At 48.0% G+C, this 14,370-nt stretch overlaps 1 protein-coding gene across 2 annotated transcripts in view; it reads right to left on the reverse strand.

Annotated features, from left to right (window-relative positions):
• Window positions 1–9,569, reverse strand: part of LOC144175125 (WD repeat-containing protein 48) — a 63,084-nt gene extending 53,515 nt beyond the window's left edge. For both annotated transcript variants that reach the window (XM_077704206.1, XM_077704205.1), the window contains exons 1-4: window positions 9,497–9,569; window positions 5,531–5,671; window positions 4,008–4,116; window positions 1,505–1,587 (exon numbers count right to left, since the gene is read on the reverse strand). In XM_077704206.1, the coding sequence (XP_077560332.1) occupies window positions 1,505–1,587; window positions 4,008–4,116; window positions 5,531–5,671; window positions 9,497–9,550 (387 nt within the window). In that variant the 5' untranslated portion in view covers window positions 9,551–9,569. The remainder of the gene's footprint in view (window positions 1–1,504; window positions 1,588–4,007; window positions 4,117–5,530; window positions 5,672–9,496) is intronic.
• Window positions 9,570–14,370: the final 4,801 nt, after the last annotated feature.

The raw sequence follows: 14,370 nt of genomic DNA on the forward strand, positions 1-14,370 counted from the left end.
TGCACTGGTCAATCAGTGGACCCGCCAAAAAAAAACGCACTATAAATGGTATTGTGCGTCGGCCAACCACGTTTTAAGTGGTAAACTTTTGTATTGATTTCTTTTGGGAGGCGAACCAGTGGTCACAAAACCTTGCGCTATATCTGGTCCCGCACTAGAAGCGGTTACGTTATAAATGGTCTACACTGCAGTAGAGGCGACAACATGGTGCCAGTGGCAACTGTGATGCAATGGCGGTAGCTCCAACTACAGCCCGCTGCCTCCTGCCAGAATGAAACAAACCTGCACATGCAGAAAAAGGGCTGATAATGTGGTTAAAAAGTGAGCTTCAAAGCCTCACCCACGTCACTAGTGAAAGCAGCGGCCATCACATCTCCAAGTGGAAAGACTTGGGTGCTACGAAAGCTACAAAAATGTCGCCATGGGCACATTCCTGCCTATCAATGTGAATCGTCACGTGCCAGCCAGATAGCATATGGCATACCATGCTTAGCATGCCACTCCCGATGCATGTGCACTGTCTTCAAGCCAAGCCCACTGCCCCAAGGCAATGGCAAACAGCAAGTGCAGTTACGTTTGCGCCAAAAAGTAAACACAGCATGGAGGAAAGAAAACTGCAGCGATATGCAACGTCAACTTGCACGGATCCCCACATCACACCAAATCCTAACACTTTGTCGGTGAATAGAAACATTTTCTTTCAAATAACTTCAGAGTGCAACCAGTGAAGCTGCTGTTGCTCTTCAATATGGTTTCGGTGAGACAATGAAAATCTCAACTGTGTCTTCCAATGGCTGGCAGTACATTCAATACTGTATGCAAAAAGAAATTTTCAGGTGTACCAATTCTGCAGGAGAACTTGGGCAGAGAGATTTTTGAAATGCAGTAATCTGAGTATGGAAAGCTTAGGCCTTCAGCACAAACCGGACGGAAGGCCACCTGCATGGCACTTTCAGGGGCGTAGTCAGATTTTTTCCAAGAAGGGGGGGGGGTCAGCTTCTATTAGTGATGACGATGATGATGGTGGTGGTGGTGGTGGTGGTGGTAGTGGTGATGAGGAGGAGGAGGAGAATAGTAGCTTGTTTTATTCACTGAAATTTAGAAAAATTACAAATACAAGGAACTGAAAAAAGATCACCAACTATACGCTTTTTCTACGACCTAAGGGGTACTCTCATTGGGGGTATAAATTCAAAAATTAAGGGGGGGTCAGGACATCTGGCCCCCCCTCTGGATCCACCAATGAACACTTTCCCCCATTTCCTTCATTCACCGTTAAAGCATGCACCCCATATTAGCTAGGCTCCGTGACGAGCAACCAAAAACACAACGGAATGCTGGGATACATCTGACTGAACAACCTGGGCGAAATTTGCACCTGCTGTGAGAAACCTTCGTAGCCCCATCGGGGAAAATTTAAACTTGCACAATTCTCAGCACATGTGCCACATAAGTACGCCATCCCCAGCAGTGTGGAGTCAAGGATAGCCCGTAAGGGGAGTACCTTGTGTGTCCGGAGGGTGGACATGCAGAAGCCCTTGTAGGCATTCCAGACCTTGACGGTGGTGTCGCTCGAGGCGGATATCACTGTGGCCGTGGTGGAAAAGAAGGAGGGAGAGGGGGAGAGAGGAGGGAAAATTACTTTAAATATCAGGATGCGATGTAACAGATAGGGTTCTTGCCAGCTTTCTAAGCACATAATGCACGAACACTTGCGTGCTCTGTACACACACATACACGCACACACAGTTGCTGACAAATTTTTCAAACTTCTCACTGACCCTCGCAGTGCATGGCCAAAATAAAAACTGAAAAATCACAGGGGGAAAGATTTCACAAGGGAAAGAAAGATCTCGGGGGGGAAAGCGTCAAAACACCGCTTCTCTTATTGCATTCACCAGGGTTTGCAGTACTGGAAAATATAAGGATTACATTTTTATGGCTAATAATATTTTGTCTATTGTTCCCCCAAAAATGACTTGTTACCTCTAATTATCTCGGGAGTTAATTGACAGACTCAAAAAATAGTGGCATCTTTGAAATCAGTGGGGGAAAACCAGCAAGACGGAGGAGTTTCACAGAGTTAACTTAAAAATTAGAGGAAGCTGTTTTAAGAGCAGTGTCCCTCCTCAAACGTGCAGGGAACTTGGATGCAGCCAGCACCTCCTGACATCATTTCCGGATAGCACACGGCCTTAATCTTTTCCCCTGCCTCCCCTTTCTTCCCTCCCACCCCCCTGGAATGAACAAGTGGCTACTCCGCAATCGCACTGCACAACCACCCAAGGTGCTGGCTTAACCTTGACTGAGCCTGAAGGTCAAATTGCTGCTGCAAGGCATTTTCTAGGCTTGCTCTGGAGTAACAGAGCTTTCACTCCAAAATGGGTGCACACCTTGCGGTTAACGCATAAGACCACGTGATATCGATCAAGTTTCAAGCCATCCAAACATGAGACACGGTCCCGATGCTCTTTTTGCAGTTCTTTCTCCCCCTTTTTGCTTTTTCATTCATGGACAAACTGGAGGAGAGCAAGAGCGATTGGGCGAGCAGGAGAAGCATGCACGTGCTCCACTTCGTAACTTCCGTTCACAGTCTCTGCCCATTCAGTCCATCTTCCTTCTCTCCCCCTTCCATGGCAATCAAACGGCAACGCTCCCATTCCTGTGTCCAGCAGCGCAAATCCATTACACTTCCATTTTCTTAAACAAAATACAGGGGAAAGGTTAATCATTGTAACCATATTTTGTAATTTCTTTTCTCTTTCCTGGTTACATTCCCCTCTTAAAAGCTACACTTGAATCGGTTTAGTAGTCTATGGGAAACTTCAGTTCCCCGCTGCATGTTCAAAACACGACATACATGAGAGCCAACAAAGAGCTCCCTCTTATTCACTCCTCTACAGCGTAAGCTTAAAACCCTAAAGGGACCCTGCAACACTCTCTGAGCGGTGCAAGTAAACCTGCACGAAGTTTAGATTACACTGCCAGGAATACTTGAGCCAAATATTACAAGTGCACGTGAAGCAGTGAGCGCACAAATCGCTGTGAAAGACGCAGAAAAACCAACTGCTCTCGCTTCAATTTTCCTCATTATACACCCCTGGCATGGCCTATACGATGTCATTGCAGCCATGGCTGTCATATTGGCTGTCGCTGGTCAACTTTGCGGACTATTTCTCGCATTTCCTGTGACGATCCACCGTCGTCGGCGCTGTGTACCAACCTCTTCTACGCCTGAACCTGTTCGCACAGCTTTTGCGTTTCTATTGTGTTGTGAGTGCGCACCGAGTTTGAGTGACGAACTCAATACACCCCTTTCAATTAGACCACTCGACAACAAACGTTTATTGCTTCAAAAACGTTCTTCCAGTCTGAGCACGCGCTTGCGAGCAGGCCGCTATGCCTGTTTTTTGTGGCACCTGACCAGAAATAGACCCCTCCACATTGCAGAGAAAAGGAGAAAATTCCCGGCCTGCGATATATCGAAGGCCACAGAAGAAAACGCCGCTGGCCGCCCCCTCTCCGGGAGAGAGCGCACAGCTTTCGTCACGTTGTCCGCAGTCAAGCTGAGAGGGAACAATTATGTGCAATTTCTCATCGCGCATAGTTTCGGTGAAAGTGAACAGATTTTCATAAAATTCTCGCAAGAGGAGATTACTGGGACGACAGACTTTACCCCAAAACACATTCCGACTAGTCGATGGCAAGTGCTGCAGGGTCCTTTTAATGAGCTCTCCCAAGAAAACTTTTTCTTCCTGAGCATTCGCCTTAGCTTTGATTAGTGAAAGTGTAGAGTGCGCCCTTGTGTTGGATTATCGTTGAGTGTCGCCCAGTCCCCCCACTTTGAAGAGTATCATAGTATCATGAGGACTGAACAAGAAGAGAGCCTCTGTTAATGAGAGAGAGAGAGAGAGAGAGAGAGAGAGAGAGAGAGAGAGAGAGAGAGAGAGAGGGAGAGAGAGAGGGAGAGAGAGAAGGAAGAAGGAACAGAAAGAAGAGCAGCCTACGGTTCTTTCCGCCGCAGCAGAGGACGATGTCGTTGACCCAGTCCGTATGGTGCTCCATGGACTGCACGTATGGGTCCTGCAGCATGGAGCCTCCAGCGTCCCCCGAGAACTGCACAACAAGTCAAGAGCGTTCATTAGGCGGGAGCACTACGAGAGTGTACCGACATCAAAACTATTCTTTTTCTAGAACAATTTAAAAAGCCGGATTTTCTTTATTGCAAAGTAGTTTTGGACTGTTCTTGCAAGTGAGAATGACCGGGCCATTTTTAATGGGAAAGCGTTAGTCAACTCGGTAGTTCAAAAATTCAATGCCCTGATACACAGACAGGACACCAACTCAAAAGAATAAAGAGAGCAGGGACTATATTTAACCTACATTTAACCTTTGTTCCAAAGAATGTAGGTTAAATATACGTCTTGGGTGGTATTTGAACCAGGGACAACTGGAATGCAAGACTGGCACGCACCCACAATACAACCACAGCTCGATGACTCCAACAGACTAAGGGTGGTGGACCTGGTGAATGCGTTGTTGCCTTCGACTTCGGAACATGTGATAGAGACAGGTACTGATGCCATGCAGGAGTTATTTATGCACGCTAATTACCGGAGTGCAAGTTAGGTGAGTAGCAGAGTGTGTTGAAGCTACATGTGATGGGAATGATGATGAGAATGCAGGTATGTGCCAAGTCATAGTAACACAGAGCAGTAGAAAAGACAGAAGGGAAAAGGATGACAAGAATACTAACAGGTCAAGAGCAGATTTGGCAATCGGACACTAACGCTTCCACAATCCCCATTTCATAAGGAAAACTTAGGAGTCTCGATAATTTGGCAGAGGCGGGGTACAAACCAATTTATGCGATGTCCGCACACCTGAGAAGATAAAATCTGTCCATGCAAATAACGAAGCATCTTAGAGTAACCCCAACGCATGTTCGTAAGTTAACAGCTGAAGAGAATATGCAAAGCGTCCCCATTTGCATTTCACTGCTACAGGGTAGATGGTTGTGGTTTTCGATCGGGACTTATCTCTGAAACTGTATGACATTGTGTGAACTCAGTTATGTCATACGGGTTCTTTTATTTCGTTTTTTTTTTTTACTTTTTTTTATAGAAGCACCAAATTCAGACAGCATGCACAAAACAGCCGGGGAGGTGAAGGTAGCACTCACAATTCACTGATACCAGTAGGCTAATTCATTGGTCGGGCATTTATGTATGACACGAATGGATATTTTAGTATAGGCATCAGCAATAATTTGGCTCTCTGTGGTGGAGATTAAGGGGACAAAACAAACTACACTACCAATATTTGCATTCTGAGCACTGCCTGCATTCAGTCTGCGGTTTCACTTGCAAGCAGAGTTCAACGATTCATAAAATAATTCAATCACACTTTAACTTTAAGCTTTTGCGTTGAAGTTTTAGTAGGCCAGAAACCTTTGCCACGACCTACAAAATTCTGACTGTGAGCAGGCAGCAAGCAATCGTCCCGTTCCTTCACGAGAGAGCAGGCCCACCTCGACATTGCGGGTGTTCCAGATGCGGATGACCGAATCGCGGCCGGCCGAGTAGAGCCGGTTGAGGTACGGGTCGTACTGGAGTGAGTTGACGCCCGACCGGTGCTGCTTCTCCACTTCCTCCCGGATGACGTACGACACCTGCGACCGTTTTTTCAGAGAGGCGACGGTCGAGGAAGGCCACGAGACAGCCACAAGCATACACAAAGGTGCACCACACGGCGCAAAAAAAAAAAAATCACATAAAAAAAAGCATCACAACACCCACACAATATGAAGCAGAACAGCGCAACTATGGAGATAATTAGGTGATAACGTGAAAAAATGGCCACTTGCTCAGGCTTATTCCTAGGCGGATATGTTTTTCTAGGTGGAAGTCAATGTGTGATATCTAATGATAATGGGGTTTAATGCGCTCACCCTTCACAGGCAATGAGGCGCGCCATAGTGGAGGGCTCTGGATTAATTTTGACCACCTTGGTATCCTTTAACGTGCGCCGAAATATGGAACCCATGAGCGTTTTTGCTTTTTGCCTCCATCAGAAAAGCGGCCGCCGCGGTCGGGAATCGAACCTGCATCCTTGGGTTCAGCAACAGAAAACGTGTGATATTTAGCACACTTTTGATAACCACTTTGCACGGCCATATGCAACCCAACGAGTGCTCAATGTTTCAATGTACAAAACCTCGCTCATTGCCAGCTGGGAGAGGGACAAGTGCTCAGGGCCACATAACATCAACAGACCCTGCGAACTTCGTTTCTCTCAGCTGCTCTCGCATGCCTCCAGCACAGGTTCTGTTTTGGCTACAAGGATAAGAGAAGGACGGCCACTTTTGAACAATCTTCATCTGTGGACACTGAAGGCTTAGCTGCCAAGCTGGCTTGACCACAAAGAGTTTCCACCTCTCCACTAGACGACATATTTACTACTGACAAACCCAAGAACATCATACCTGCAGTAGAAAACACACACAAGCAGCAGGCAGTCCACCCAACCTCACACCAACAACAACACTGATTTCCCTCTTCAGGCAAGCACCCCTTTCAGTTTTGAAAAATACTCAAAAGATTACAACATCACACACTCAATCCAGTAAATGGTCTGGTGACTGCAACATTGGTCTTCATGTTTATGTTACCTCCTAGTCCATAAAAGCGAGCTGTCACAAGCAAGACCACTGCACTGGTAAATGAGGCCCTCTATGACTGTTAGCTGCCAACAGCAGTCTAGGGAAGACAGACCAGCTTGTTTGCTGCTCTTCAAGTGCCATCAAGTTCAGACTGAACCAGTGGGCCACAAGGTGTGCACTTCGAAAGGCGCAGACCACCCGAATGTTGCACACAGGCTGGTCTGCCTTTCGCCTCTATTTGAGATAGCCTGCTACAGGCCAGAATCAGGGCTCCAACCCCATGTGCACAGCACCACACACCCCAACCACTGAATGACTCTGGCGCATTCCGGGTGATTACAGTCGTGTAAGACTTCGCGAAATGGTACCCAGCAGGGAGGCAGCAAAAGCATGTATGTAATGATTGTTCGGTCCGACCAATTACTGATTTGATTATGAGGTTTATCGCACCGACGCTACACAGGCAACGAGAGCGCCGTAGTGAACGGCTCCGGATTCATTTTGACCACCTGGAGATCTTTAACGTGCGCCGAAATCTCCCACACACGGGCGTTTTTGCTTTTCGCCTCCATCAGAAAAGCGGCCGCCGCGGCAGGGACTCGAACCCGCGACCTCGTGCTCAGAAGCGCAACGCCTTAGCCGCTGGGAAATGGTCTAGCCAATTACAAGCAAAAGAAAAATAGGCTTGAGAATTTGACCCGACAACATTTCATTACGAATACAAATTTCGCACTTTTTCGCTGTCTCCTTTTCAACCCCACACACAGCATCTGTAACCCGCAACTTCCTCCCTGCCACGACCCTGTTTTACAAAGAAATTAACTCGTCCGTAGCAGTAGCTATTCCGGAAGACAAAAAGGTGGACTTCTCGTTACCACCGCAACAGATTATTACTTTCGTCAAGGAGAATAATTACGGGGTAAAGGCTGATGGGGAATTTGGCAAGAAACCTACTCCACTTCCCACCTCTGACGCTGTCCTGTTTACTGCTTTCCTTTGCACTGTGTGCAGTCCTGGTATTGCCCTGCCCAAAGCTGCTCGGTTTCGTTCTTATGTGCCTTTGGTCCCATCATGTTCTACACAAAAGTGCTTGAGAAGTTCAGAAATATGTGGATGAAAGGCCCCCTGCTCTGAAACTCACCAATTAGCGAAACTCAGAAAAGACCGGACCAGGATTTCGTACTCTATTTGGAGCACAAATACAGCAGACAGCATTAACTGCCACAGCACAGCAGTTAGACCCTCGTTTCATACATCCAAACTAAAACGGATGGCCGAAACTTTCTCTCTTTTTTTGTTAACGAGGCTTGACTGAAAAAAATGGGCACTTGTCCAAGCCCATGTAACCGTCAATTGTTTTCTTATAAATAATCTGGTTGCTTTAAATTGAGCTCAACCTTGCCAATGTTAAATTATATAGCGGATGCTTGCGATGGCTGAACCATTAATTTTAGGAAAATAAGAGTGACACAAAAACTATCTTATTATTACCAGTGTATGAGCCACACCAACGACTTTGAGGCTGCAAGCACCCTCTTCTAGGGGCGTGAAAAGAGGATGTGGTAAAATTAATACAACGTTTCAAGGATAATAATGAATGATAAGATCCCAAACAGCTTGTTTTTGTACTGAAACGTGAATAAAGCCAATGTTCGCAAACAACCCCTTACAAAGCAAATTTTCCTCCGTGTAATAGTCACATCCTCTATTTTCCAAGAAAATCGTGTGCAATAAAACCCGCAGCCTCTATACAATTCTATACGGTATGTAAGTACTACTATAGTCACAGTCGAGTCAGCTCACCATGCAACACATGTATCGTCAAAGTAAGCTTGCATTGTAATTCATTTTGACAAAAGCTTCACATAGGAAGTACGGCAGCAGTGCATCAGGGCCGTGACAAAACGTAAGCGTAAAATGCACAACGCTGGATATGCAATTACGGCTAGAAACAGCGAAGTTCAAATATCGACGATACTTTTGGGACCACAACACATGTTGCAGTCGTTCAGACATAAATCGGACTGTACATAACGCGGCTCAAGAAATATAACGTTCACACAATTTGAGCGCGGAGTCACGCGCGAAGAAACCGGGGAGGGATTGATTTGGTAACGTCGTTCTGAACGAGTTCTTCACAAGATTTCTTGACATGAAATCCGTCATTAGAAGGTGCGGTTGCGGAATCGTCCTCCAAACTGAGGCGCACACAATTTATTGCAGCAGCAACTTTGAGATAACTTGTTTTTTGTCCGTATATTTTTACGGCGTTGAGCAGACGGCGTGCGCCGGCCGATAATGAAATGCACGGAACTGAAACTGCCGAGAACGACTTTCGGATGCCGCTGAATGACGAGACCGACGACCTCCCGCCTGAACGCTACAAAGCTCGAGTCAGGACGAAGTCCGACGTAATTAGCCTCGTTTTGGACGATAGGCGAAACCGGATTTCATTATTTTCTACTGTTTGAAGCCGGCGCTGGCTATGAACGCTTCGGCAAGCTTGCAGCGAACTCCGTCCGAAGTCACTCCACTACCGTCGAGATTCGCGACGAAACAGAAAACCGAGATGTGAGACGTTTCCGTCGACGTCTCCTACAAACGAGGTGCCGGCACTTGCTAGGGTGGGGCCACCGTACGATGGAAACCTCTGCGGTGATAAAGTAACAAGAAACGGTCGCTCGCCGTTTGGACGTCCGAAAGTAACCAGCTGAATTGGCGGTTCTTTTGGACGCATGAGACATCGCGAATCGTAAAAACACATTTGCGATCACGTGAGGCACCGTTTCTTTTACATTTGCGGGGGCAGGTTGGCCAGGAAGAGTCGCGACGTACCTGTACTTTTTTGCGAGTTCCATGACCGCTGGTCTGCTTGTGGTGAGCAGCCATGTTTGTTTACTGCCCGGCCGTCGATTCGGGAGCTTTATTTTCGCACACAGAAAGCTCAATTTTAGTAGCAAAAAATATTCGTGCTTTTTGCTACAAAATAATAAAAGAAGTAACACTAGTTTTTGTTTTGCAAGGACATAATAGATTTCCGAAGGGTTGGATAGTTAGTTTGGGCGTTTCAACTGTGAGGTGCGTTCAGAGCGCGGCATTTTCGATTTCACGATAACTGTAGTGGGTGCGCCTACTGCGGCCAAAGGCGGTTTAGGCAGTTAAGGATGATGTAGGTGGTCATATATTGATGCTAAAGCGTTGTATTTTCTTGCGCCGGAAACTCCGGCCTCTGCGTTCACCAACAAGAGCTGATAACCTAAAAAATTCGGCCACTTTCGCAAATGAGATGCGATGACCGAGGAAACAGGGAAGTTGGGGCTCTGCACTAGCTCTAGCTTGGCTTATAAAAAAAAATACATTAAAGAATGACAAAAAAGCTATAGAAAAATCTATAGCTTTACCGTAATCACTCCGCGCAGCTACTCCTCGACAAACGCTTCCCCCCCCCCCCCCCCCCCCCCCCCCGCATCTACGCCGCGACGAGCCCTCCCCACGCCCGCTCGTCGGCTCATTGCCTCCCCAACACTTCCCCTCACTCTTCTTGGCTTAACATTTTCATCCTCTCCACTTTCTTCTTCTTTTCTTGTACTGCCCAGCACTGCAAGCAGGCTTTCTTGTACAACTGGAATCAGTGTCATGTTGCAAACATACGCTCTAGGTCAGTACCCTCGAAAGAAGCGGGTGAAGTGGCTTGCCGGGTGCAACTCGGAGGTCAGCGTGCACGGCTTCGAGGTCGCTTCGGATAAGGCACCGCGCGGAGCCCAGGAGCTTGATTGCATCACTCAGCGAAGTGGATGGGTGATGCGCCTCTTTCGCCGGACAATCAACCTCCTAATTTCCCCTGGTGCCTACGTGATCTAGGAAGCCACTGAAGACGGATGCCGAGGCCTTCATCTCTTGTATGGGCCTCCCGGCGGCGACCCTTACATTCACTTTGCAATTCTCTACGCCACTCGTCGTAGGGGAGTTGCTCTTCGGCAGTTCAAGCGCCGTCCCATGGCATCGCAAGAACACAACTGACTCGACGTACCCATGTGTTTTTTTTTTTTTAAATTACAGTGTCGTTCTACAAAACGCGTAAGGCGTACGCAACGACAGGAGTAAGGATCGCGAGATAGTGTGGGTCATCCTTAACCCGTTACAGCTGCCGCACACTCTGTACGAAGCAGCCGGTAAAGAGCTCCCCGACGTATTGGAACGTCCATCGACCGTAGACAAGACAAGAAAACCGCATAGTCACCTCTCTGGCCGGAACACGCAGATGCCGCCAGAGCAAAACCCTGGAATCATATATACAGCTTCGCTGTATGATTTCTGGGGAAGGAGGTAAACTCGGCACACTTATGTCTGCTTAGTTGATTCGAATGCCAAAGTCTGACGTTACTTATGCACGCCCACCGTTGAGGTGGCGGTTCTGATTCCGGCTGTACTATTCTGACGGGTACATTTTATATGCGCGTTCACCTGTAGACACAGAAGCGGCGTTATTTTACCATCTCACTATTTTACAATCCCAATGCTACGCAAAGTCCACTCGCATCCACCTTAATCGCACCTGAATGTGCCTTAGTCCTTACACTAAGTCACCTGTATTCATCATTTCTCGTCATTTATTTTTGTATAATCTCCCTTAATCCCCTTAATTAATCCCTATACCATCCTGATTTGTGTTTTCCCACTATGCTTGATTTTATCCAACCTTAACCCGACCTTATTTATCCGCAAAAATGATTGCCATCAGCCACGAATCAGTCATTAATTTATCTTATCCAACTTTATGGCTAATCAACCTCACTATTACTTACTTTTTATTGCTTTGCTAATCATCATTCATCTATTATACACGGTTGTCATGCTTTAGTTCACTTCTGGCCTTTATTTTGGGCCGCTCGTGACGAGGTCAATCCTTTACCGCAATTTTTGCAACCAAGCCTACCAACTGCTCCTAGTAGAGATTGCCGGCCGTTTCTTACTCGTCGTATTCGCTTTAATTTCACACCGTCCCGCGCTAGAAATAAGAAAAAAAAAGCGTACATTTTCAATGCCATGCATTGTGACATGGATGAAGATATTTGAAGCAGCTGACTGACATTTCGGAAAGTCCAGCTTTTATTTACACATGTCACCGAGCCTCAGGATTTGAACGAGTTCAACGCAAGGGCATCCCGGTCTTGCGGTTTTCCTTCAGAACGCGTGCTACACTTCTGGGCTGCTCGCCGTTCTTCAAGAAAAACAGCCGGACGAGGACGATCCCCTCAAAGACGCGCACGGTCTCGACCACGAGGTCTTTACCCGAGACTAAGTTGTCGAAGGCCCTGCAGGAGTTCTCGTCCCAGGTGGGTTTCTTTGTCAGAAGGCAGGCTTGTATTGCCTGCTGAGGCAACTTTGTGAAGCGATCTTCAAGGGGCTTGACCCGATGCCAGGCCAAAGACTCGCAAAATCCGAAGTCCTCGTACAGCACGTCAAGCCTGTGCCCTACTTCTACTTCCACAACGCGCGCCCGATACCAGCGCCCGTCCATGAGGCTCTGGGCAGCAACCACCTCTCCCGGCGAAACCGCGTGGAGGCTTACTCGGAAGCTCGCTTTGTTGTAGGCATGTTGCAAATCTCTCGTCAGAGTGGCAAGTGTTTCTTCGGACTTCCTTTCCCCACATTCCGAGCTCAGCTGCTCAATCGACCTCAGGCCGTACGGGAAGTTAAGGTAGAAGCAATTGGGGCTGAAAACGGCCGACACATGGCCGAGCACAAAGCTTCCAACTTCGGGAGGCGGAGGCGGCTTCATGGGGTCTTCGAGAGATTCCCTGAAGTGAGCTGGGTCGCAGTCTGCACTGGAAGTCCCTTGGGTACAGTCTTTGACCGCTTCTGGAGTGACGGCAGGAGTGTCCACGAGCTTTGCGAAGCCGTTTTCCACCAGGTGTTCGGCAACGTCGTAAGTCTTCCACCCGGATTTCTGCACGCGGCACTTGGCGTACAAGTCGACCTCGTACAGTCAAGCGTCGCACGCGGTGTAGAAGACAACCTCGAACAAAGTGCCGGGTGGCCACAGATGCTGCAGGTCGGAACTGGAGCTCGCGTCGGTCGGCTTGACGCGGCGGATGGAACACGCTACGACTTCCTTTGGTTTGGCCGCCGATTCCGCGTCGATGACGTAGAGGCGATCAAAGCCCACCGCCTTCGTCCGGCCGCTGTCCAGGTAGAGCACGTGTACCTTCAACGGTAGGCCACTTGGTGTCCTGACCACGTCCGCCACAAGCGCCCGAAAAGCCAGTCGTGTGCTCGAGTCTTGACGAACCAAGCAGGCCATTCCGACGAAGGCGTCGTGGACGTGTTCGTGGCTCGGGTCGATGTGGTAGCCGTCGTGGGCGTCAGCGCGCAACATTCCAGGCAACTCGCACATGAGGTGAAGCTTGACCGGGCTGGAGTAGTTCGTCAAGCGTACCGGGACTCGGATTCCCTTGAGAACGCCCGCAGGCTCCTTTATAGCTGGGTACCTCGACGCCATGTCCAGCGCGGCGGATGCTTCCGTTTCCAGGAGGTAACTGTCCACCCCGTATCGAAGCGTTGACGCAAACTAGGCAGGCATCGCTGACGCCGCGAGGCGAACCAGGGTTCCAAGTCAGCATTCGGAAGGGATGCTCGAGCGGTGACGTCAGCAAGCTGTGCAATGATTGCGCGCAGAGAAACTGGCCCGCACTTACTCACGGAGGACTGGAAATTAAGAATTTGTTGCTGTCATTTAGCAATTCAAACTAAAAAAAAGGAGAATGATTTTAAAGAGGGTTGTCGGCGTACAACTACGTAATGTGGTGGAGGTTTTTGAAACATTAAATGAATGTGTGGGCATTCTCAACCAATGGCGTCTGGACCCCGGCCCATCAGGATCTCAGAGGCAATGAAGGAGCAAATGAGCTCTCCCGAGAACTCACTTTCCAGGCAGGCTCAGGCGCCCCTTCCACAGGACACATATTGTATGAAAATGACAGGATGTTCACCTCCCGAGAAATAACTCAATACTACTGGTTAACAAGAAAAGAATACCCGGACGCAGACCGCAAACTCAGCAAGAACGAAGAGGAGCAGGAGGAGGTAAACTTTATTTAGTCAAGCCCTGTTACGGGGACGTGGTGGCCGCTGGCTTTAGCCTGGCGGCGACAATGGCAGCCCGATTCGTCAGGGAGGCTTGCAATCTTGCGAAAATTACAGGTTGGAACCTACCCGAATCCGCTACTGCTTAGTAAACTCTACCCAGGTCAATTTGAACCCAAATGCAAACATTGCGAAAGCCTGGCAAGCATGGTCCACATGACATGGACGTGCCCACATATATCCGACGGCACACACACCATAGACACATGGGAGGCTCTGATGGTCAGCTCAGATCAATCAAGCTCAGGGAGCCGCCAGGTCGCAAGGGATACTGGCCGACTCCTAGCAAGGATTTTAAAAATCTATTTATTGATTTTAAATAAAAGTTTTCATCATAATCATCATCATCATCATCATCACCATTTGTGTATTGTCCCCCACGAACGTTTGAAAGGAGAGGTGGAAGCAGATAGAATAAACGCGGCTCTACTGCTCACGGGGTACCATAAAGAGAACAAAATTGCATTTTGCTGCAAAATATTGAAACAAATAACACTAGTTTTTGTTTTTCAGGGACATAATAGATTTGCGAAGGGTTGCATAGTTAGTTTGGGTGTTTCAAC

The sequence above is a fragment of the Haemaphysalis longicornis genome, unplaced genomic scaffold, assembly GCF_048455015.1.
Source record: "Haemaphysalis longicornis isolate Haplotype H1 unplaced genomic scaffold, Haemaphysalis longicornis Haplotype H1 scaffold_3, whole genome shotgun sequence".
NCBI classification, from domain to species: Eukaryota; Metazoa; Arthropoda; class Arachnida; order Ixodida; family Ixodidae; genus Haemaphysalis; species Haemaphysalis longicornis.